Source organism: Dama dama, chromosome 19 (genome assembly GCF_033118175.1).
Source record: "Dama dama isolate Ldn47 chromosome 19, ASM3311817v1, whole genome shotgun sequence".
In the NCBI taxonomy this organism is placed as follows: domain Eukaryota; kingdom Metazoa; phylum Chordata; class Mammalia; order Artiodactyla; family Cervidae; genus Dama; species Dama dama.
In genome coordinates this window covers 22,669,649-22,690,953 of record NC_083699.1, presented here as the reverse complement: position 1 = coordinate 22,690,953, position 21,305 = coordinate 22,669,649, and the positions used below count along the sequence as shown (strand labels likewise).

Below are 21,305 nucleotides of genomic sequence, written 5' to 3'. Positions count from 1 at the left end.
CTGTTTAAGGTAAGGAGGTTGTACCAAGAGAAAATTCACACATACTCGAGATTTATTCATACCTTAAACACAGCTAGCTCCTTTAAGAGGTCCCCATTTCTGCGTGCCCAATTCTTTGGTAAATCCTGTAATTAAAGCAATTTTTCAACAATATATTTCTTAAAAAGTGGTGGTGGGGGGCGGAATCTGTCTCCCCTCTTCCTTCTTATGACCCGGGAGGTCGCGGGTTTAAGCGAATGAGTGAAATGGCAGACAGGCTGAGCTGCAGCAGGAGGCGACAGGGGCAGCGGTGGGGGAGGCCGGAAGGTGACAGCCGACCTCAGGGAAGGCAGAAAGAAGGTCTTGGATGTCAAATGCCCAAGGTTCCCGGACCTGGGAATCAAGGGTGATCATTATTACTTGGTGGGAATAGACCAACCAACTGACATGTTCCAAGGATGGCAGGAAGTATTAGCATTATACCTAAAATCAAGGAAGAAGCAGTTATTTATTCTGCTTTCAGCTCTGAAAGCAGAAGCCGCAATAGCTTCAGTAGCAGTAGTAGCCGCAGCAGATTTCCCGAAGTTCAGGATGATTCTCCCTTTCTCCTGGATCTCTCGCCGAGAGTCCGGTCCTTCTGGTTCTTTAGTGTGGGAAAGATTTTTAAAAGTCTCCCCCCCCCTCCCCCACTCCTTGCTTTCCCCCAAGGACCGTACAGAAAATGTCCTGCAATTTATGGTGGGAAAAACAGTAATAGTAATGGTACAGGCTTATTGGTGATTCCAACACGAAATCAACCCTTAGCCCGAGTCTTTTCGTTCCTTTTTTTTTTTTTTTTCTGGGCGAGGTGTCTGCTCCCCTCCGACTCCCTGCGCTCGTTCCCCGCCCCCCGCCGCCCTCCCCATGGCTCCCTTTCTCCGCCTCCTCGGCGATTGCCATCTGACAAGATCTCCAAATCAAAGTGATAAATCGCTCCAAACTTTTTTTGGCGGCGCTGAGATGTTGGAGGGGCGTCTAGCGCGCATGTGCGAAGGTGTCCAAACTGACAATGCTGGAGAGATAGCGAGTGTGGATTGAGAGAAAGGGAGAGAGGGAGGGAGACAGAGTGAAAGAGAGAAAGACAGAGAGTGAGTGTGTGTAAGAGAGAGAGAGTGTGTGTGTGTGTGAGAGAGAGAGAGAGAGAGGGAGAGAGAGGGAGAGGGGGGGAGAGAGAGAGAGAGGAGAGGGAGGGAGCGAGAGGGAGAGCAAAAGAAGGAAAAGATCCAAGAAAAAAAAACCCCAACCACACACCAGCGGCTGCAGGACTGGGCACAGCATGAGATCCAAAGGCAGGGCAAGGAAACTGGCCACAAGTAGGTGCAATATCCCTTTTCTATTGGATTTCCCCCTCCTCTGCCATCTTGCATATCTGTCTACAGCGCTCCGGGAGGGAGCGCGGGGCTGCCTCTCGCGCCGGGGCCCCGGGCGGAGGGCAGGCGCAGAGCCGCTCCAGCAACCTGCCGGTCCCAGCCTCCGCGCCGGCCGCCCGCGCTCTAGCTCCTTGTTTGGGCGCCAGAGGAGCCGGGGCAGCCCTGGAGCCCAGTGCGCGGAGCAGCTGTGGCAACCCCGGGGTGGGGGTGGGGGTGGGGGCAGCCAAGACCTGGGTGGGAGGGAGGAGAGCGAGCGCGGGCGGGCGGGAAGGGGTGGGGTGGGTGGGGTGGGGGTGGGGGAGAGGAGCTGCGAGAGTCTCCCCCTCCCCTCCCCTCCCCTTCCCCCCAGGCGGAGGAGAGTTGCCTCTGGCCAACCAGCTAGTCCCGGGTGTGGGAGGGGGAGCGGGGGATGGGGGGGCGGGCTGGGGAAAGGAGCCTTTTCGCGCCTCGGTTTGTTTCTGGGGTTTGGGGTGGGCGGAAGGCTCGGAGGGAGCTACGGTGGCGGCGGCGGCGGCGGGCAGCCGTGGTGGAGTTGGGAAAAGTTGCGAGGCGGCCGCTGGAAGTTGCGCGGGCTGGCGGGCTGCGCCGAGCGGCTGTTGCGGTAGTGGGCGCTGTGCGCTCCGCCGAGTTCTCCAGCGTGCGCGGGGCGGCGGGAGGACTGGGGTGGGGAGTGGGGGAGACGAGGGTGGAGGCTGTAGTCCGGGTGTGTGTGTGTGTGTGTGTGTGTGTGTGTGTGTGTGTGTGTGTGTGGTGGGGGTGGGGGCGCGGGCAGAGCCGAGCTACCGGCTCCGCGGAGCCGCGGGCAGGTGGGGAGAGAAGAGGCCCCGCGAGCGCCTGGAGGGCGCGGAGTAGAGGGCGCGCAGCCAGCGGCGACAGCCGCCGAGGAGAAGGAGGCCGAAAGGGCGCGCTCCGGCCCGCGAGCTCCAGGCTGGCAGGGCGCCCAGTGACCCCCAGGGGGCGGCCTGCGGGGACACTGGGCTCGGAGAGGGCGCGGCGGAGCCTCCCGCGCTGTTTCTGGACGCAGCCGAGGTCTTGGGTCACTAACCCTCCCCGGCGCCCCCTGCCTGCCCGGCGTGGAGCGGCCTTGGTCACGCGGGAAGAGGGCGATTGAGTTCGGGGCAGGGGCGACGGGACTCCCATCCCCCATGCTTCTCGCCGAAGTGTTGGGTGGCTTCGGCCGGCATTGCCCGCCGGGCCGACACTGTCCGAGAAATCGGTAGCATCAGCCGGGCGTATAGGCGACGGGACTGGATTTGTCCAAATGCTTCTACGTCGAGTCTAAGGGGACCCGGCGGTGCCGAGTCCCGGAGCGATCCCGGGCAGTTCAAAGCGCTCCTCCGCAAGGTGTCAGCACGCGGGCTGCAGCAGCCTCGGCAAAGCACAGGCCGCCGTTCGCTCTCCCGCTCGCTGAAAACATAATTCTCTTAATTGTTTTGCGTGTGGATCAGAGAACGTAGAGAGAGGGTGGTGGGTGGGATGCTTCTCCCAAGTGAACCCCTAGTCTCCCCCATCCCTGCATATTAAAGCCAAGTAACGCCCCGAGCCTTCCCGCCTTTGGTGTCACCGCCGCAGCCGCGCGGAAGGCAGCGGCATCCCGGGCGTCTTGGTTTCTTTAGCGGTGAGAGTCCGCGGTCTAGCCCAGCGAGATGCTGTCATCGTAGGCGCCTTTCCAGTGCTTCTTACAGTCCTCACGCAAGCACTCCCTCTCGCCCAAATACGTTTCCTTTCGCTCTGGTCTCAGAGATCAACCTATATATAGGACTCTTTGGGCCATCAGTCCATCTGTTTCTCTTTTGGATATTGTTCATTTCACTTAGCTGCGACAGTGTCAAAGCGCGCCAGTGGAACTCCTGTTTTTCCTGTTTGCGTTTAATGGGGCCGATGTCTTTATTTTCATCTGCCGAGGAATAAATGTACATATATGCTTGGAGGCCTGTGGGCTTCAATTCCGACTGAAGGTTAGTTAGGGTTGTGTGTGTGTGTGTGTGTGTGGTTGCGGGGACTAAGCGGGGGGTTGAGAGCCGATTTCAACTCTGCCTAAGTTGTGAAATGAAAGCCGAACCCTTCGCGCGCCTCATTGCCTGGTATCCGCCGAAGTGAAAGCAGAACACAAAACCGTTCGAATTTTCTTGGGCAACTTTTTCAACTATTTTAATTACCAAGTTGTTCGCTGCCGAATTCAAACATTCCCGCATGCACAGTCCACTCAACGTCCAGAAACCGAGTCTGGTTTCCTATTTGAGGATACTTGTCATTCATCCAGTGGGAGACTCGTTTATTTTGTCTTTAGTGTTTCTAAGGATGCCGCCGCGGCTTTCTGATAACTAGATGCGAACTCTCACAAACTTTTCTTGCTAAGCCTCAGGTTCCCGCTGGCGCTGCTCCAGCTGTTGCCAACACGGCTGCCTTTCGGACGGGAGCGCTGCTTTATGCAATTCTTCGGTTCTAACCTGGGTAACGAAGGAAATCATATTAAAACTAAGAATTTTTGTATCCTGAAGCGCTGTTTCCTTCCCCCGCGTAGTGCGTGTGAGTTTCCAAGCGCAGGGCGGAGATAGTCGCTGACCCCTGCTGTGAAGCCAGCGAAAACTTCGTGGCTGTGTCTGCACCGGGTTTCTTTCTTTTTCTGGGTTAGGAAGAGGCAGTGTGACCAGCATACTTTAAAAAACAAAACCACCCTTCTTGTTGTAAAAGTAAACACTGCAGTGGAATCAAGTCACTTAGAAACAGTTGTTTCCTCGACTGTTATTCTTCATGTATTTTGTAAAGTTCTTTGGTGGCCAAGTCCTGTCGCGATCTTGGCCAAGGTACAGGATTCCAAGGATCCAAACCAGGGACCACAGACCCTGAAAGTACCGCTGATGTTAAACTCAGAATGAAGGCACAGCCTAACTCCCGACTTACAGGACTTGTTTTTTCCTTACACAATGGTTAAAATCGATACATTCGTTGCAAATCATTTGGGAGGAATAAACCATTACATTAAAAAAAAAATAAAGAAGGGAAAAGCAAGAAGACTGACATTTATACTGTCGAAAGATGGTGGCTTTTATCCCCACCTTTAAGAAAAGAAAACTAAAAGCCAAGCAGTCTCTGGCAGCCGGGTGAGGCTTCCCAGCCGTTTTCTTGGGCGGCCAGGACAGCACCTGGGCCGTGCCAGAAATGCCAGTTGCAACTGTTTCCTTCTGGTGATGGGAAAGAAGTGAAGTTGGGTCTGCCTAGTGTGTCTAGGGCCCGAAAACCGAAGGAATCCCCCCCACCCTACTTCTCCAAAGTGACACCCGGCAGGGTTTCAATCACAGCAATGAACGAGTTGCAACGAATAACCCCCCTTAGCTACCGGGCCACGCAGAAGTCTCGTAAAGACCCAGAAGGCGATGCGATTAGCAAGACCCCAGTGAGGGGAGGGGGGGGGGGCCACTTGTTACTTGTACACTTGATGTCGGTTTGAAAAGAGGCTCTGAAGTAGGTAAGGTAGATGACGACTCTTCCTCTCCTGCTTAAATGCCTCCCCTTAGTAAGCCCAGTACATAAGAACCGCAAGCCCAGGTTCCAGCCTCCACTGCCCCTGTGCGCATCTACTTGCGTTTTCCTTTATCCTTTAAAAAGCTCACATGAAAACACAAAGCTTTGCTTAAAGCACGCATTTTATTTGTTTATTTCAGTCTGCTTTTGAGGAGGGGAAAAAAAGCGCTTGCCCTGCGGAGGCCCCGTTTAGGAAGGCGGTTTATTTGCCATTACTTGACCATTACCCTGGCTTAGGGCTTCTTTATTGCATTTGGCACTTAGAATGAAGCATTTCGATGTGTTTCGCCAAAAAAAAAAAAAAAAAAAAATCTGTGTTTAGGGGAAGGTTAATAACGCTTTTCATTCCCCCCCTCACACTCATCTTCAACACTCTGGAAGGGGACGGTTCATTAGCTGCAGGGGCTGGAAGGCTGGAATAAAAGGTTCCTTTCTCAGGTTTTTATTTGTGAGGGGCTGAGGAGTCGCAGGTCTGGGGGCCATTGGCTGCGGTGTGTCTGTGTAAGTGTGCCTGAGTGTGTCTTTTGCGGGGTAGCCCAGCTCTTGGCTTTCTGAGCGGAGGCCTCCCTCACTACCCGTGGGCGGGCTCGGCCTCCTCAGCAGGCAGACATTCAACACGTAGGACGCTCATCGAATAGAAATTAATGCGTCATCCCGACGTTTTTGCTTTCTTCTTTTTTAAAAGTTGAGGGTAATAATTCAGTAAGCAGTTTTTCTTTAAACATCTTGTCGTTTGGGAGTTTATTTTATTTCATTTTTTGCGACTTGGGGCCATGTTATCCCAGGCTGCAGACGTCGCCTGGGGCAGGAAGGCCACAGCTGGGGACTCCTGGCTCCATCCTCCCGGGCCAGGAGGGCAGAGGAGGGCAGGGGAGCCCCAGCTTGTTGCCCTCGGCAGGCCTGGCCCAGTCTCCTCTCTCCCCACACAACCTCCGTTTGCCTCTGCTGGAAGCGGGCCCAGAAATGGAGAAACTTGACTTGTCATCTGCTGGCCAGTGGCTCTTACCGTGTTCCCAAGGTACTCAGCGCTTGGCAGAGCCCTATTCCCAAGGGCTTGGGCACATCTTCCGTTCACTGCCGTCCCCCCCCACCCCTCCAATCATCTCAAAACCAGGCCGGGTGGGACTTGGGGGTGGAGCTGGGGAGGCCCTAGAGAGGAGGGAGGTAGTGCTCACCAGAGTGCCTTCCCCTCCACACCTCGCTCCTGCAGCAGCTTGGCTCCTGGCTCCCAGGCCCAAAGCTTCTTCCCTTTCAACATCAGAGATGCTTGTGTGCCTGGCGTGGGGCTTCACTTGGAGCCTGATTTGCACCGACCCTGTACAACACATGCACACACATACACACACACTCTCTCTCTCACATCTCAGGGGTTCAGGGACACTTACTCATTCACTCTCCCTGGCAGAGCAGGCCCCCTGGCCCAGAGGGGAGAGGGGCTCTGGGGAGGTGGGGCAGGAGCAGACAGTCACTCTATAAAGATGCTGGGCACATTTTTCTGGAGAGGTGGTTAACCCTTCTTGAGCTGAAAGTCTCGGCTCTAGGCACTTTCTACAAAGATCTGTGGGGTCTGCTTTTCTTTTATATGAATCACTAGTTTCCTCCCCACTTCATTTGCCAAGGTCCTCTTTCTAAAATTAGATTTTCCCCTTCCCACTCTTGAGTTTACCAGGGAATTCTCAAGGAAATTGGCTGGGTAGTGAGAACAAGTGTGAGGAAGAGGATGAAAAGGAGACAAACAAATGGAACAAACAAGAGAGAGGAGAAAGGAACAGAGAAGCAGCATATTTCCTCTTCCTAGATTTCCAGTTTGCACACAGATGGGTATTATTTTTTTTTTTCCCAGTAAATGAAAAAAGTGTAATCCTTGTTAATTACCTTTGCTTATATGCCATACAAGAAACTTCAGAGACATTTCTACATAAGGAAGAAACTGTTTACAAAACTCTTTCAAAAGTGTGACATATTGCTCTAGTTCAGCATTAAAAAGCTAAACACACTTACCGTCCTTTGAAGTGCCCTGGCCAGGGCAGCTTATTTGAGTGCGGTTCAGATATTGCTGTGGGTATAACTAATGGCCTCTACCTATTTAGCTCAAGTGGGAGGAGAGAAAGGCCTGAATTCCTTGTCCAATGGGTCCCTCTGGAGACTGGATTCTGGCTCCTGGCCAGTTCTGTACAATGTCAACATTGAATATTTGAATTCCCAGACTCTATTTAACAAGTTTCTAAATAAATAAACTCATTGTGTGTCTGTGTTTAAAATTATTTCACCTCTTCCATAAAAGCCACAGGGTCTTATTACACTGGCCTTGCAAGTTGATTTTTTTTTTTTTTTAAATAAACAAACAAACAGAGCTTAAGGATTTTTAATAGGCAGATCTTCACAATATGTGTTTTACAAAGACATTCTCTCATGTGTGGCTGGGTAGGTGCTATTTAGAGGGATCTTGGGCTGTTCTGTGTGATGTGGTAGTGAATTATACTAAAAACCAGGCTAAGTTCAGAAAGTCAGTGCAATATTAATCACATCTAAAGGGAGGCCTGACTGTGTAACTGTACTGTCTTTAGATATTTGATAATTTTGCCTGCTGGGTCCTAGAAGACAGAGAGCTTCACTGATGTGTCCTAAATGGCTATCTGTAGGCTACCGCAGTCTGTAAATATTGGTAGGTGTGGAACTTTGCCCAGATGGAGTTTTCTTTCTGAGCACTTTTTCTTCATCTGTGTCTGTCTCTATAAGCTGGAAGGGGTAGATACACATGTTATCCTACTGTTTAAGTATGGGTCTGAAATGGACCACTTGAATCCTATGATTTTACTCATCTCTCAGCATTTGAACATCCAGAGCATTTTTATGCAGATTGGAACATGCTTGTTTTAAGAAGTACACCCATAATTAAAAAGAAAAGGCAAGTTCTGGTCCTCTTGAAAGTGTGGACTGCATCTGGAGTTGTTAGGAAAGAGAGTGGAATTCGCTCTAATTTATGTGTATAAAGGACAACATTATTAAAAAGAATGGGATTTGAAAGGGCACACAGCAAAACCTATAACATTTAGCTGGTAACATGGAGAGCTCAAAGCCAAGAAAAAATACCACCAACCCATGCAAACCCTAAAATAGATTACAATGACCTCAGTCATTTTCATTTTAAAAAATAATAACCATGATTAAAATGGGGGGAGTGTTTTACTTGGAACTATACTCTTCTGCATTATTATAAGAGCTGTTTTGTGGTTAAAGAACTGTTTCATTATAGACAAAAAAAAGCAAGTGAATTTTTAATCAAATTCCTGACTCTTCAAAAGCTCTCACTTTTGAATTACTTCTTATTTTGATTTTAGTTATTATTCTTATTCATCAGCAAACATGCTGCTTTTAGCTTATATATATAGCCAAATCCTTGACTACTAACATTTGAAAAAATTCTAAAGGAGAAATTTTACTTGGAGAAGAGATTTTTATTAATTCCTATAGTAACACCAGACTAGGAATTGGTGGCTATAAAAAAGGAAGGAGCAAAGCTTTCTTAACTTTGTTTAAGAACCCGCTTAAAGGAATTACTTTTGTGTGTTAAGGTTGTTCAAACTATGACATTTATGAAAGTCTTTGTAATAGCACTTGGTGGGCTTTGGGGACAAGCAGACTTAAGAAACAAATACTGGTGAGTAGGAATGAGCCATCTGGTCGTGAAGGTTACCACTGTGCTTGTCAGTTTGCATCTGGATGTGGTCCCTGATTGAATAGCCAGGTCATCTTCAAGCAATTGAATGCCTCTGAGCTCCAGGATCTTTACTTGTAAAGGAAGAGTTATAACATCACTTTCCTAGGCTGCTGTAAGAATAAATTGGAGTAAGTGTACCCCCTGTACCTCAGTCACAAGCCATCACTCAATCAATCTCAGTCACTTTCCTTGTTTGATCGGTGACATTTTCCAAATTTTTAAGACATCCTCCCCTCCTCCCTATTCTGTTTTCATCCAGTCTCATCTGTAGACCTATTTGCATGTATATAGTAAGCAGTTTGTATATCTCCTCATCAATCACGTCTTCAGGATAAATGGGAGTCATATGTAAAATTTGGACAAGTCAAAACTGTCTACAGCAAGCCAAACTAAGTGGTACCTTTATTCTGAAAATTTGAGAATCTTCCTTTGCCCCTTTTTGGGGGAGGTGAGAGGCACTTTGTGCATACAGTGGGAATTCACCTTTGCTCCACAGGTGTTGGCATTGTATGTACACAGCCTAAGTTTAGTTGTGCATACCCTCTGGTTCTCATGATCTCTTGTGTATGAAAATTTTACTTTTAAGAGAATTAGTTAAAAAAATTTTTTTTAATTATTAATTTATATATTTACATTTTTGGCTACAACATGTGGCATGTGAGATTAGTTCCTCTGCCAGGGATTAACCCTGGTCCCCCTGCATTGGAAGCATGGAGTCTTAACCACTGGACTACCAGGGAATTCTGGGAATGAGATTTGTAGTTCACTTCACTAGCGAAGAGCTGAGCTACTCTTTTCTAAATGAGGGGGTTGGAGTAGAGCAGAGCTTGTAAGCTTGAATGCCTACAGGATTTGGCAGGTACAACAAATGCATGAGGCACGGTGGTATGTGTGCTAAGCACGCTCTTATTTTTATTTAAAATGTTGACATGGAGCCTTTGTACTCCAGAACTAGAGGCAGTGGTGGGGATTGCCTAAAGCTGGGGGTTCAAGCCTTTTCTAAAGGTGCCCTAACTCCCTGCTGCATTTGGGAAAGGTGGCCCAGTGCTGCTACGTCTTCCATGTTTAAGAGAAGCCACACACCTGGATTGTTCTGTGAATTTTCCTCTACTTTATAACGTTGACTCAATTTAAACAGCAACATACAGCATTCGGCAGATCCAGCCAAACGCCTCTACTTGTCATGTATAGTTCATGGACCCTGGTTTTGTAACGTCTGGATTAAATGATCTACAAAGGTCCTTCAAAGTTCCAACATTTGACGATACCCACAAGGCTTCCTTAATATTACCTTGTGTTTCTAAGATCTATATCTTCTTCCTCCACCCCAGAGTTACTCTGTGTGTGTGTGTGTTTTGATAGGTGGAAGTACTTATTACAGAATCTGATATCTGGCCATTTATCTGGAAAAAAAGCCTTTCTCAGCCATGTTGTGTCTTTCTTTCCCTCCATGCTGCTTCATCATTAATTGGCTTAAGAAAATAAACTGAAACAGTCACTCCCCATCTCATAGCCACTGGTCACCATTCTTCCTTATTTCTCCCTCAATCCAGTTCTTTGATTTGTGGGCTGGGGGTTGAGCAGTAAATCATTTGGAGGCAGTTTTCTGTGGTTTTCCCTCAGTGGGAGAAGAAGTCATTTGGCTACTGTGGGTATCGCAGAGGAAGAGTTCACTCCTGCTCCCTGGGAGGGTCCAGATGTCATGTCCTATACATCTGTAACTGAAGAACCCAACTGAATTTTAAACCTGAACCTGAGATGGAGAAATGAGTTTTTAAGGGACAGATGTATTATTTGACAAGAATGGCTCTCCTTGCAGCAAGGTTGATATGTTCAGGGGACATTTGAAAATAGACATACATTATTCTGTTTATTGTCATGATTTGTATTTTTAGCAGAAGTGGTGGGTGAAGAACAGGTAAAATTAAGTCCTATGGATATAAAGGTAGAAGTATGGTGATAAAATACTGACACAACAGATTCTCCCAATAACGTCTGGACGGAGAACTCTGTAATATCTAAATCAGTACTATAGTCAAGGTACTATGGTCAGTACTATAGTCAGTCAGTACTATAGTCTTGACTATAGCAACTTGCTAACTTTCAGTTAGCATTGTTAGCAAAATCATCAGATAAAGCAATTCTTGTAGAGTAGTGATGAACCATGCCTATAAGTATTACCGATGGGTTTATGAGATAAACTCCCGATGTTTACCCCTGACACTGAAACCCCTATTTTTTTAGTCAGGCCTTTGAGGTCCTCCCACTCTTGAGTCAGATGGTTATTCTGAGCCCACTTTCTGACATAGAATGGCCTTGGGTCTGAATCCTGATTCCGCCGATTACTAACTGGGTGAAATAAAGGCCACTTAATCTTTTCTGGCCACAGTTTCCTTAATTATAGACTAAAGGTATTTTCTTCATGGGAGGATTTGATGAACTAATGTATTAAAGCACCTTAAATATATTTTAATAGTAAGAGCTCAACACATGTTCATCATTATTTTATGAAACTTTCAGGCTTGTTTGTCTCCCTATTCAAGTTAGTCCATTCAACCTGATTTGTTTAATCATTCTGCTTTTCTCAGTCTTTTGTCAGGCTAGTCTTGTGTCTCCATCTTCCAACCTTTGGCCACAATGTTGTCACAGTCTGTAGACCTGCCCATACTGTCCTTTGACCATCAACATCTAACTCCTTTAAGAGTTAGTTGAAACCCTTCCTTCTTCATGTGGTTCATCCTCAACCCTCCTGCAGACATGTTTTCTCTATGTTTTTTCCTTCCAGTAGTATGGAATAATTTTTATCCTATCATCATTTGGATATCTTGTTATAAATTACTTTCTTCACTTTCTGTATCTTATTTTTCTAGCTGAACTGTAAAACTCCTAGAGAGTCCATTTCTGTTTCATTCAATCCCCATTTCTATGCTTTGCATATGGCAGATATCAGTACAATTAGGTGATGGTGGTTAGCGATGGGCTTTGCTGGATTATGTGAACCCCTTCAATTTCTTTGCCTGTAAAACCTGTGCAGTCAGGTATTGTCAGCGCTAGAACTCGGGGATATCTGACACTTTAATTGCATACTAAATCCACAGTTGGCTTATTTTGACAGTGATAAACCACCTGGAAAGCACGTTTGGAAAGTAGAGTATTATTCCTAATTTTCACCAATAATGCTCCTCATTTTGCCCATGCAGGTTTAACCTACGGCTCCTCACTTAAATTACAAATTGTTATTGATCTACACTTGATCTTAAGGTTTATGGAAACTCTGCGCTGGACTTGATTCCGGAGACTGTAAGTGGAATCAAGATGGAGATAGTGAAACAGTTTGTGGACTCATGTAATTCCAAGGGACTTGGGGGCAGTCAGCTTTACAAAGGTCATCAGAAGCCAAGGTTTTAGACAAATTCCAACTCTAATTCAAGCAGTACTAATATAGAGCATAGCAACAATAATTTTGCTGTATATTTTAATGTTCATTCATAATGAGATTCTCTTTCAATTTAAGGCTGACCAAATGATGTTGCATTCAGTCTTGTTTAACTGATCGAACTGATTCCACCCACCCAATGGAGCCCCGCTTAGTTCAAATCAACCATGTCTTCTTCCTCCAGTTGAATCCCTCTACCCCTCTCCCCTATTTACCCTTTTACTAATCTCTCATCTCTATGGTGAAAACAGGACTGACTATTTGTGCCTTGGACAACTGTCCTCAAGCTCTGAAGGACTACAGGGTTTCCGTTCCTGTTAGAAGTTTTCTTGCTGCGAGACCAGCCTGGAGTGACTTTTTGTCCTGCTCTTTGAGCTGCTTTTAAGGCATTGGAAGCCCCTTTGAAATGAGGGCAGAAACCAAGAACCACAATTTTATATTTTAATGCTGATTATAGACTTTACCTTTGGCAGGAGCCATGAAATTAAGTAGTAATAAAATGTTTCATGATAAAATGATAATAAAAATGGAGGGATTGAGCAACTCTCTTGGTTTCTGATACGGTCATAGTTTTTAACCTTGTTTAGAGTCTGAGACACCTGTGAGAATCTGATGAAAGGTATGAAATCTCCCTCCAGAAAATGCATATGTTTTCATATATGCATAAAATATCCTTAAAAGTTTTCATACAGTGTCAGTGGTTCATGGACTTCTAAATTCCAGCCATAGGTATTATAATGGTTCATTCATGTGAATCAGACTTGCTGTACCCTAGTATGTTTGTTATGTAATGTCTTAAAGTTTTTAATCAATATTTTTCATTATCTTAGAGATATTTTTCCTGCTTAAAAATTTATACTTGCTCTAAACATTTAAAAACTGCAAAAACGATTACACCAAAAATGAAAGTTCTTTGTTGCCTACCCTCTTTTGTCACACACTGTCTGCCGATGGCTCGTATATACCATTCAGTGTAGTGGATCTGTTAGCACGTACGTGCGTATAAAGTTACAACCTTTTCCAGCAACTTGCTTTTCTCTTTTTAAATACTTAATCATATACCTTGGACCCTTCCTGTCCCTATGTATCAATCTAACCCATTCTTTTAAAGACAGCAGATTCTTCATCGTTTGGATGTGACACATTTTACTGAACCCTGTGGTTGACATTTGAGTAGCTTCCAGTTTTCAGAACAGGACAGAGAAGTTCCCCAGCCCAGGACTCTACGGGAAAATGAAAGTGAAGTGCACAGTTAAAGGAAGCTCACAGTTCAGGGTGAAGTGTGCTGGCCCTTGAGCCTCAAACACAGTGGGGCTTTGGGAAGGTCATGGAGGGTTGCCTCACCCTGTCAGGACAGATCAGATTTCCAAGCATCTTTACCCCCCGAGGTCCAAGGGTCGAGGCCCAGAGCTAAGGTACATCTTTGTGAGAGCCACTGTGATATATCAGTGACATTTCAAGCTTCTTGGATTGTTTTGGACCTCATGTTTATGACCTATTTCTACTTTCTCCTGTTGTTCAGCACAGGCTGTAGCTGAAACCAGTTCACATACCCCTAACTGTATAAGAACAAGTAAGTTGTCAGGGTTTCAAATCTCAAGTTTTTGTTTTGAAATTACAATTTCTTTGCATGTACTTTTGTTATAATTGGAAGATAATTGCTTTACAATATTGTGTTGGCCTCTGCCATACATCAACATGAATTAGCTACAGGAATACATATGTCCCCATGCATGCACATTTTTTATCGCATTGTGTATACGGCAACCAACTAATGGGACTAGGTAAATGCAGTTTACTTAAAGCCAATAAAAAAATTTTTTGATGCTCTTTTAAAAATTACCCACAATAATTTCTAACCTATGAATTGGAAAGACCATTTTTATAGGAAGATGTTTTTCACTGGGTAACCATACTATGGGAAATTTTTTATAATGGAAACTATCTCTTACTTTTAACTATAGCATCAAAAATTTGACAGTATAATGTTACACACTAAAGCCCATCAGATGCAAAATTCCAGTTTTTGATTATAAGTTATAAACCAGGATAGAAAGACTTCTGAAAAGTGGTTTTCTTTGGCAATGATGTTGTTGATTAAACATAAAAAAATTCAGAAAAAAATTAGTTCAGCCCATTCCTTTACACAGAAGGTTAAAAAAATGAAATAGCTGGGTTTTGGTTCTAGGGGGAACAACTTTGCCTATTAAAGCTCATTGGATTAGATTAGATTAAAAACACACTAGACATTTTAGACTGGATTTGAAAAGGTGCCATTCAAGGGATCAAAATTTAGTCATATAAATCTTTTTAAGAATTAATTTACTTTGCAATTTTGGTTCCTTAGAGTACAGTATTTGTTCCAAATTCAAATATTTTTTTTTTTAATGGATGCATAAAAGTTGTTCCATGGGGCATTACTCTTGTTAACATTTTTAAAGGATATTTTAAAGGAGATCAATCAAATCAACTCAATAAATTGTTATTGAGTGCCTAGTATATAAAAGGCACAATGAAAAAAAATCCTAGAAACACTCACTTTCCTGTAAATATTGAACACCAGCACTTGACAGACATACATGCTGCTGCTGCTGCTAAGTCACTTCAGTCATGTCCGACTCTGTGCGACCCCATAGATGGCAGCCCACCAGGCTCCTCTGTCCCTGGGATTCTCCAGACAAGAACACTGGAGTGGGTTGCCATTTCCTTCTCCACAGCAGACATACATATACCCCTGACAATGGTTTATTAACTGAGAAAGACCACTGTGTGCCTGTTGCTGTTTATCAATGACTACATTGTGGTTTCATGAGCCTGGAATGCTGAATTCTATGCCTGACTCTTCTCCACATATACTTTGCTAACTTTGCTGACATTGTGAAGCCACACACTTAGCAAACTGCAGTGCCATTCCAAGCACTGGGGGTCTTCCATTTGACAATAACACCATGCTTCATTTCTCTTAATACCTGTCAGATGTGGAGGTCATTGCTTGCCTCACTAAATTACTTACATGCTAATGCTGATGGTTTCCATTCAAGATACTTGAGAACAAAACCAGGCCCTTATAAATACTTACTGTTGGTGACTATTACTTATGCATTCATTTAGCAACTGTTCTGTAATTGTAGGTGAAGGGAAGATGGCAGTACACACACACACACACACACACACACACACACACACACACACACACACACACACACAGAGGCAAGGCCCCTGCCCACATGGAGCATGGAATTCCCATTCCAGGGGAAATAAATGTGAATGGTCGTATACTTTCAAATGTTGACTTGTGGTCTGAGGAAGACAACGTAGGGTAATTTGCTAGAGAGCACCCAGGACTTATTTTAGAAGCATGGTCAGAGAAGACCTCTCTGAGGAGGTGACATTAGAGCAGTGATATGACGAGAATGTTTGTGTTTGAAGTGTACCACTTTGACACTTATGGCTAGTGTATTCAATCTGCCTGGTTCTCTAACCTAGGGCAAGAGCAGACAAGGCGTCAACGTATTGTCATTGATTTCATTTTGTACAGTGCACTCACAGACACCATGTACATTTTTAGCTGGCTCCATAGCCTGCGGGTCAGAACAAAAAAGTTTTTGTGTATCTTCTTTTATAGATGGAGGGAGTGGGAGTTTTGGGTTTGATCTGTAAACACTAGGTTGGTGGCAGCATCAGAGAGCAAATTAGGTTTCAGGACACATAATTCAGTCCAGTTAAACAAATATTTATTGGACACCTTTTTAATAGCCTGAGCCAAGCATGGTGTTGGGCACTGAGTGTACAAAGAGAAATAAAATCAGTTTCCTGCCCTTGAAGAACTTACAGTCTTTTGGGAGAGACAGAACACGTGGACAGAGGTCTCAGTACAGTGGGCTCAGGGTAAGCCCAAGGGTCACAGCCCTACTCTGGTTGAGTCACAACCATCTGGACAGTGGTACATGGCCAACAGCGTACCTTGTCTTACATCTTTTCTGACAAAACATTGTTTAACCGCTGCAAGTTCAGAAAAAAAACTTGTTTCAAATTTGAGGGTTAAAAGTTTGTATGGGTGTAATGCATTTAAAGACACATTCCTAAATTTATCTTCTGAGCCTTCAAATGCCCCAGATGGAGGACGTTTGTATATTAGATGGGCAATTAAATGTTTCCTGAAAGATCTCCCACCCCCACTGCAGTCACATTTATCTGTGGTTAGGGAAACACTGAATCCTGACTGTAGGAATGTAGTAAGATGCAGAGAGCTTGAGGTGCGAGCCGCATAGCCTTCGGTCTGCACCTGAACAAAATGCTCTTCCCACACTCACCACTTTAGTGTATTTTATCTCTGGTGCAGCTAGAACAAACTTTCTAATCACAGTTCAAGAAGAAGTTCTTTCTGGAGATTCTCCAAGAGTTTCCTTCAACTCCTTGCCACCTGAAGCTGTATCTGAGAGCAAAGATCTGATGCCCAAACTGAAATCCTCATGGTTTCAAAAGGTGCACCTTGCTTTTAGGCTCAACATTCGTCCAGTAGAAGATAGTGCTGTCCAAAGACTGCAAGTGGGTCTTAGGAAGCATTACTATGAACAAAGCTGGTGGAGGTGACGGAATTCCAGCTGAGCTATTTAAAATCCTAAAAGATGATGCCCTTAAAGTGCTGCACTCAATATGCCAGCAAATTTGGAAAACTCAGCAGTGGCCACAGGGCTGGAAAAGGTCAGTCAGTTTTTATCCCAAAGATTGACAGGAGTTCAGAGAAGTGGCTCCTGCTCAGGTCGGCATGTGATTATGTTGTTTATAAAACAGAAATCAAATAAAAAGCATGGCCCTCTCATCCAATTCTCTTTGCTAAACATCTTGCTGTGCTGTGTGCATGGGTGTCTAAGCTAATTTTCCAACTGCCAGGCTTGGCAGAGAAGTCGGTGCATCCAACATGATTACTGCTAGGCACAGTTTGACTAGACTCCCCATTTACCTGAATGCATATGATGATAGCGATCTAAGCATCCTTATTGCAACATTTAAAACACCAGGAGAGATGTTGTTTGACTCATGAAGTAGTATTGTGTCTTCGTTTCTTTGGCCTAAAAATACTGGGTAGATGAATCTGAAGAGGATGGGAAATGTCAAGGTAAAAAGCATTATGCATCCAGGGCTTTCAAAGGGCCTCATGATCTGTGGATCAGATCTCTCTTCCTGCCCTTGAGTTATAATAATCTCTCAGTCACCAGGGTTTTACTTTCAAGAAAAGAAAATACTGTGATACCTAATATGATGAGCTGTACCTTAGGAAACCTTCCAAGTGAATCTGTGGCATAAGCCAGGACTGGTAGACTGCTTCCAGGGTATATGGAACACAACCATTTATTTCCTTCTTTCATTCTCACACAATTTGCCTGGATGATATCATAACATTTCATTATGTAGAGTTGACAATTAGTAATAATTTTCCTAAGAAGAAAATGCTCTCTGCAGCATTTTAAACCCTGTCTACTTAGAAGATAGATGCTTATTTTTTTCTTAGGTATGTTCATCTCAAAAGTTCAGAATATTTTGGGTACCATGGGCATGTTTTCTGATGGATGATGTTCACCAGAGTATCAAAACATAGCTTGAGTCCCAGCTTTGCTACTCATCAGCCTGGTGTCCTTTGGCAGGGTCCTGTCTCTGTGAGCTCAACGTCCTCAAGTATAAGATAGGAAGAGTACCTCTGCTTTGGCTTCCTCTACACTAGTAATGTCAAAAATGAGAAAACATATGGGTACGCTTTTGTAAATTGTAATGAACTGTGTAAATTTAATACAGTTATAAAATTATAGAATATTAAAAATGCTGGAAGCTGGAAGGGATTAGCAAGTAGATTCTGGAGCCACATTGTTTAGGCTGACATCTTGGCTCTACCACTACCAAGCTCTGTGGCCATGGACAAACTACTCAGCCTCTCTGCGTCTTAGTTTCTTCATCTGTAAAATGGACATAATTTATAAAACAACAAGTAATGGTACTAATGAAGAGTACTGAATGTTCACATGTTATGAGGTCAGTTCTCACACCTCTGTGTTTTGTTATCCTGGTTTTGTGGTGAGGGCACTTGGGATACACTAGCTGTTTGCTCCAGGCCTTTCAGTTCTGAGCACAGAGCTGGCATCCAGCCTGTATTTGCTTTACACCAAAGCTTAAGAATTTACTTAATCTGAACATTCTACTGTCTTTTTTTTTTTTCATTCAGAAATAAAAGTGGAACATGACATTGCCTCGGCATTCCAGAGCTCATAAAGATAATAAGATTTTTCATAGAGGGCACCTTCATTTCAAGAAATAATTTCATACAATTCTCAGTATAGAGGAATTTTGCCACAGTTGATACAAGTAATCTTTTCTATGACAAGGGCTGGTTATCTTCCTGTCTTCCACTTTCTTCCCAGAGTTATCTGCAGTGTGGTTTTCCATCACTTTATGTTTTTAGTTTTATTTAGGCAGCTCTACAAATCTTTGTTCAATGGATGTCGTAGAAGAGACGTCGTCACTTAATTGTCTGAAATCACAAGCTAATTACACCTTACAGCTTACTAGTCAATGGTGCTGGATTCAAATTCCCATTTTGTGAACAATGCACTGTGACTGTAAATTTGCCCAAGGTCACCAGCGTGTTTTTAAGGCAAGAAAAGCAAGCCACAACTGTATTAGTCTTTCTTCTGTGCTTTGCATCTGAAAGCAAGTCCTCAACTTTGTTCTGATAGCCAAATCATTTGGATCTTGCAATGAAGTATTTGACTAGATGCATCGTTGAATAATCTGAGGGAATTAAATAAGGGGAGAGCTAATAAGGTCTCAGACCTAGTCTGTTTGTTTGTTTGTTTTTTATTTTAGGGGACAGGCTAGTGGACAAGCTAAGAGAAGGTTGTTTTTGTTTTAGTCACTAAGTCATGTCCGACTCTTTTGTGACCCCATGGACTGTAGCCCACCAGGCTCCTCTGTCCATGGGATTTCCCAGGCAAGAATACTGGTGTGGGTTGCCATTTCCTTCTCTAGGAGTTCTTCGAGACCCAGGGATTGAACCCACTTCTCCTGCATTGGCAGGTGATTTCTTTATCACTGAGCCACCAGAGAAGTCCTAAGGAAAGATTCAAATATAGCTGGATAGAATCACTTGGAGAGCTCAAATATACCAGTGTTTGGGATCCACCCCAAAGTAATTAAATCAGAATCCATGGTGGTGGGGCTCAGGTGGTGGGGAGCAGTGAGTCCCAGAAATAAGAAACTGGGAAGAAGGAGATGATTTAGGGAGATAGCAAAGATAGTAAGCTGGCTCCAAATGCTACCGTGGGGGTAATTCCAGGACTGTATACCTTTTATTGTATGGCTTCCTTTCAACTTTTATAAGCACAGAGTTAGAATTTGGAAAGATTCTCTTAGCACTTGGCTCCATGGACTTGCTTTCTGCCTATGACTTCTGGTCTTTGTGGCAGTAATATGCAGGAGCTTTCCAGTTGTGAAAAGCCACTGTTGGGGACACTGCTGGGGACACTGCATCACAGATAATGGATGGTCTTTTGAGAGTCCAGGAGCTTTGGTGTCTTTTTGACCATTTTGATCTGGTAGTCATTTCTAAGGAGACAATAATGCTTTTCAGATAAAAAACAATCACAAAAACAACCCAAACAAAAACAGAATCAGCAGCTGCCTGGCGAGAGAGCCCTTTAGTATTGCTAGTTTCTTCCATCTTTTGGTTTTCTGGAACCCCCAACATGAATGCTTGTACCAACCTTTTCATGCAAAGGGACTGCTGGAATTTCCAGAGAAAGCATGGAGGGAAAACAGATAATGAATTGTTAAAAAATAGATGTCTCAACCAGAAAAGTTAAAAATGCAGAGTAGGTTTTCAGACGGGGATTGCACTATGTTTTAGAAAGTTTGGACGTTGAATGCCAGTGACCATTATGCTTGGCTGGTTTTAATCAATGCTATCAGTCACTCACTTCCTTATACAGGAAGATGTGTTAAATAAACGTGCTGGATGTTGTTGGATAGTCCAGGTGTGTTCAGGTGCACACTGACTGCACACTAGCTGAAGGTGCCCGATGGTTCTGGAGGTTTCGTTGAGCTCAGTGGGACAAACACCAAAACATGCTACCTGAAGAAACACAAGATGTTTGTGTGCACTTGTGGTGAGGGAGAATGGCTTTACTGAAAGACAGAATTGAGCCAGCAACAAGGCATGAGTGTGTATTTATAAAATGTGTTCTTGTGTGGATCTGTGGACAGTTGAGGGTCCCTCCTTCAGTTTTAGTTGAAGTTGTATGTTTCAGAATTATTAACCATGACACCCAAATACTCCAAGGAATTTCATTTGGATTCTGCCACTATTTCAATGATGATAAATCTAATCGCCCCTTTGTTTTTTCTTTCAAAGTGATCACTTGCGTTTTCTAATGTTTAGAACTTTCTTCAAGCCAAGTGTAAAGGGGTAAGGTAGTTCAGTTTAAAAAAGAGAATAAAGCCATATTTTCATAAGAGCTTTTGAATGTTTATTTTGATTATAATGCCAGTGTAAGATGAATATAAACTATAAAATGCCAGGAACCAAAAGTATAATTTTTTAGCCTCAGGAGTGGGGCTACAGAATCACACATATTTGAGATAATCTGTGTATTTTAAGAGCATTATAAGCTGCAGCGCAAGAGGGGTTTTGCAGCAAAATATATGGTCAGCGAGAGAAAATAGAATGATTCTATTCTGCAACTGAGGCTTGAAATAAGGAAGACGAGAGTAACTTTTTCCAGGCCACCCATAAGAGAAATGTGGTACAGGGAAATGATTTCTTAGCTACCAGACAGCTTTCAAACCCATTGCTTTCAGAGAAAGTTTTTTGACTTATTTCCTGGGAATGGAGTATCTGTAGTCGAGGGCCATCCTTTTTACTGTGCAGAAATTACTGATTTCATTCTCACTGTGGTAAATACTGGTTCTGCTGTAGATCTCCTTAAATGCTGTTGAGATAAAATAGGAAATCTGCTAGGAGATGAAGACCCAAGGCTAGGCCAGAGCTGTCTTGGTGCCCTTAGTTAAGGTTTAGGAAGCTTCCCTTTGGGGAATGATTATTTTGTATGAAGGATTCTTTTAATAATTTTATATGTGACCGATTTCTTCCTTATGCAGCTTCTGTTTTGAGAGTAAGCAGAAGGAAATGGTAGTAATAACAAAATTGGTTTTTGCTCATTCACACTTTTCTGCCATTTGGATTATT

General features: G+C 44.1%; 1 protein-coding gene across 9 annotated transcripts in view; it reads left to right on the top strand.

Annotated features, from left to right (window-relative positions):
- Positions 1-1,212: 1,212 nt before the first annotated feature.
- MECOM (MDS1 and EVI1 complex locus) overlaps positions 1,213-21,305 on the top strand; it is a 606,212-nt gene continuing 586,119 nt past the window's right edge. For 5 of the 9 annotated variants that reach the window (XM_061168283.1, XM_061168281.1, XM_061168279.1 and 2 more), the window contains exon 1: positions 1,214-1,331. In XM_061168283.1, coding sequence (XP_061024266.1) covers positions 1,295-1,331 — 37 coding nt within the window. In that variant the 5' untranslated portion in view covers positions 1,214-1,294. Of the gene's footprint in view, positions 1,332-21,305 lie in introns of all 9 variants that reach the window. The other 4 variants (XM_061168278.1, XM_061168285.1, XM_061168277.1 and 1 more) reach the window with 2 other exon arrangements.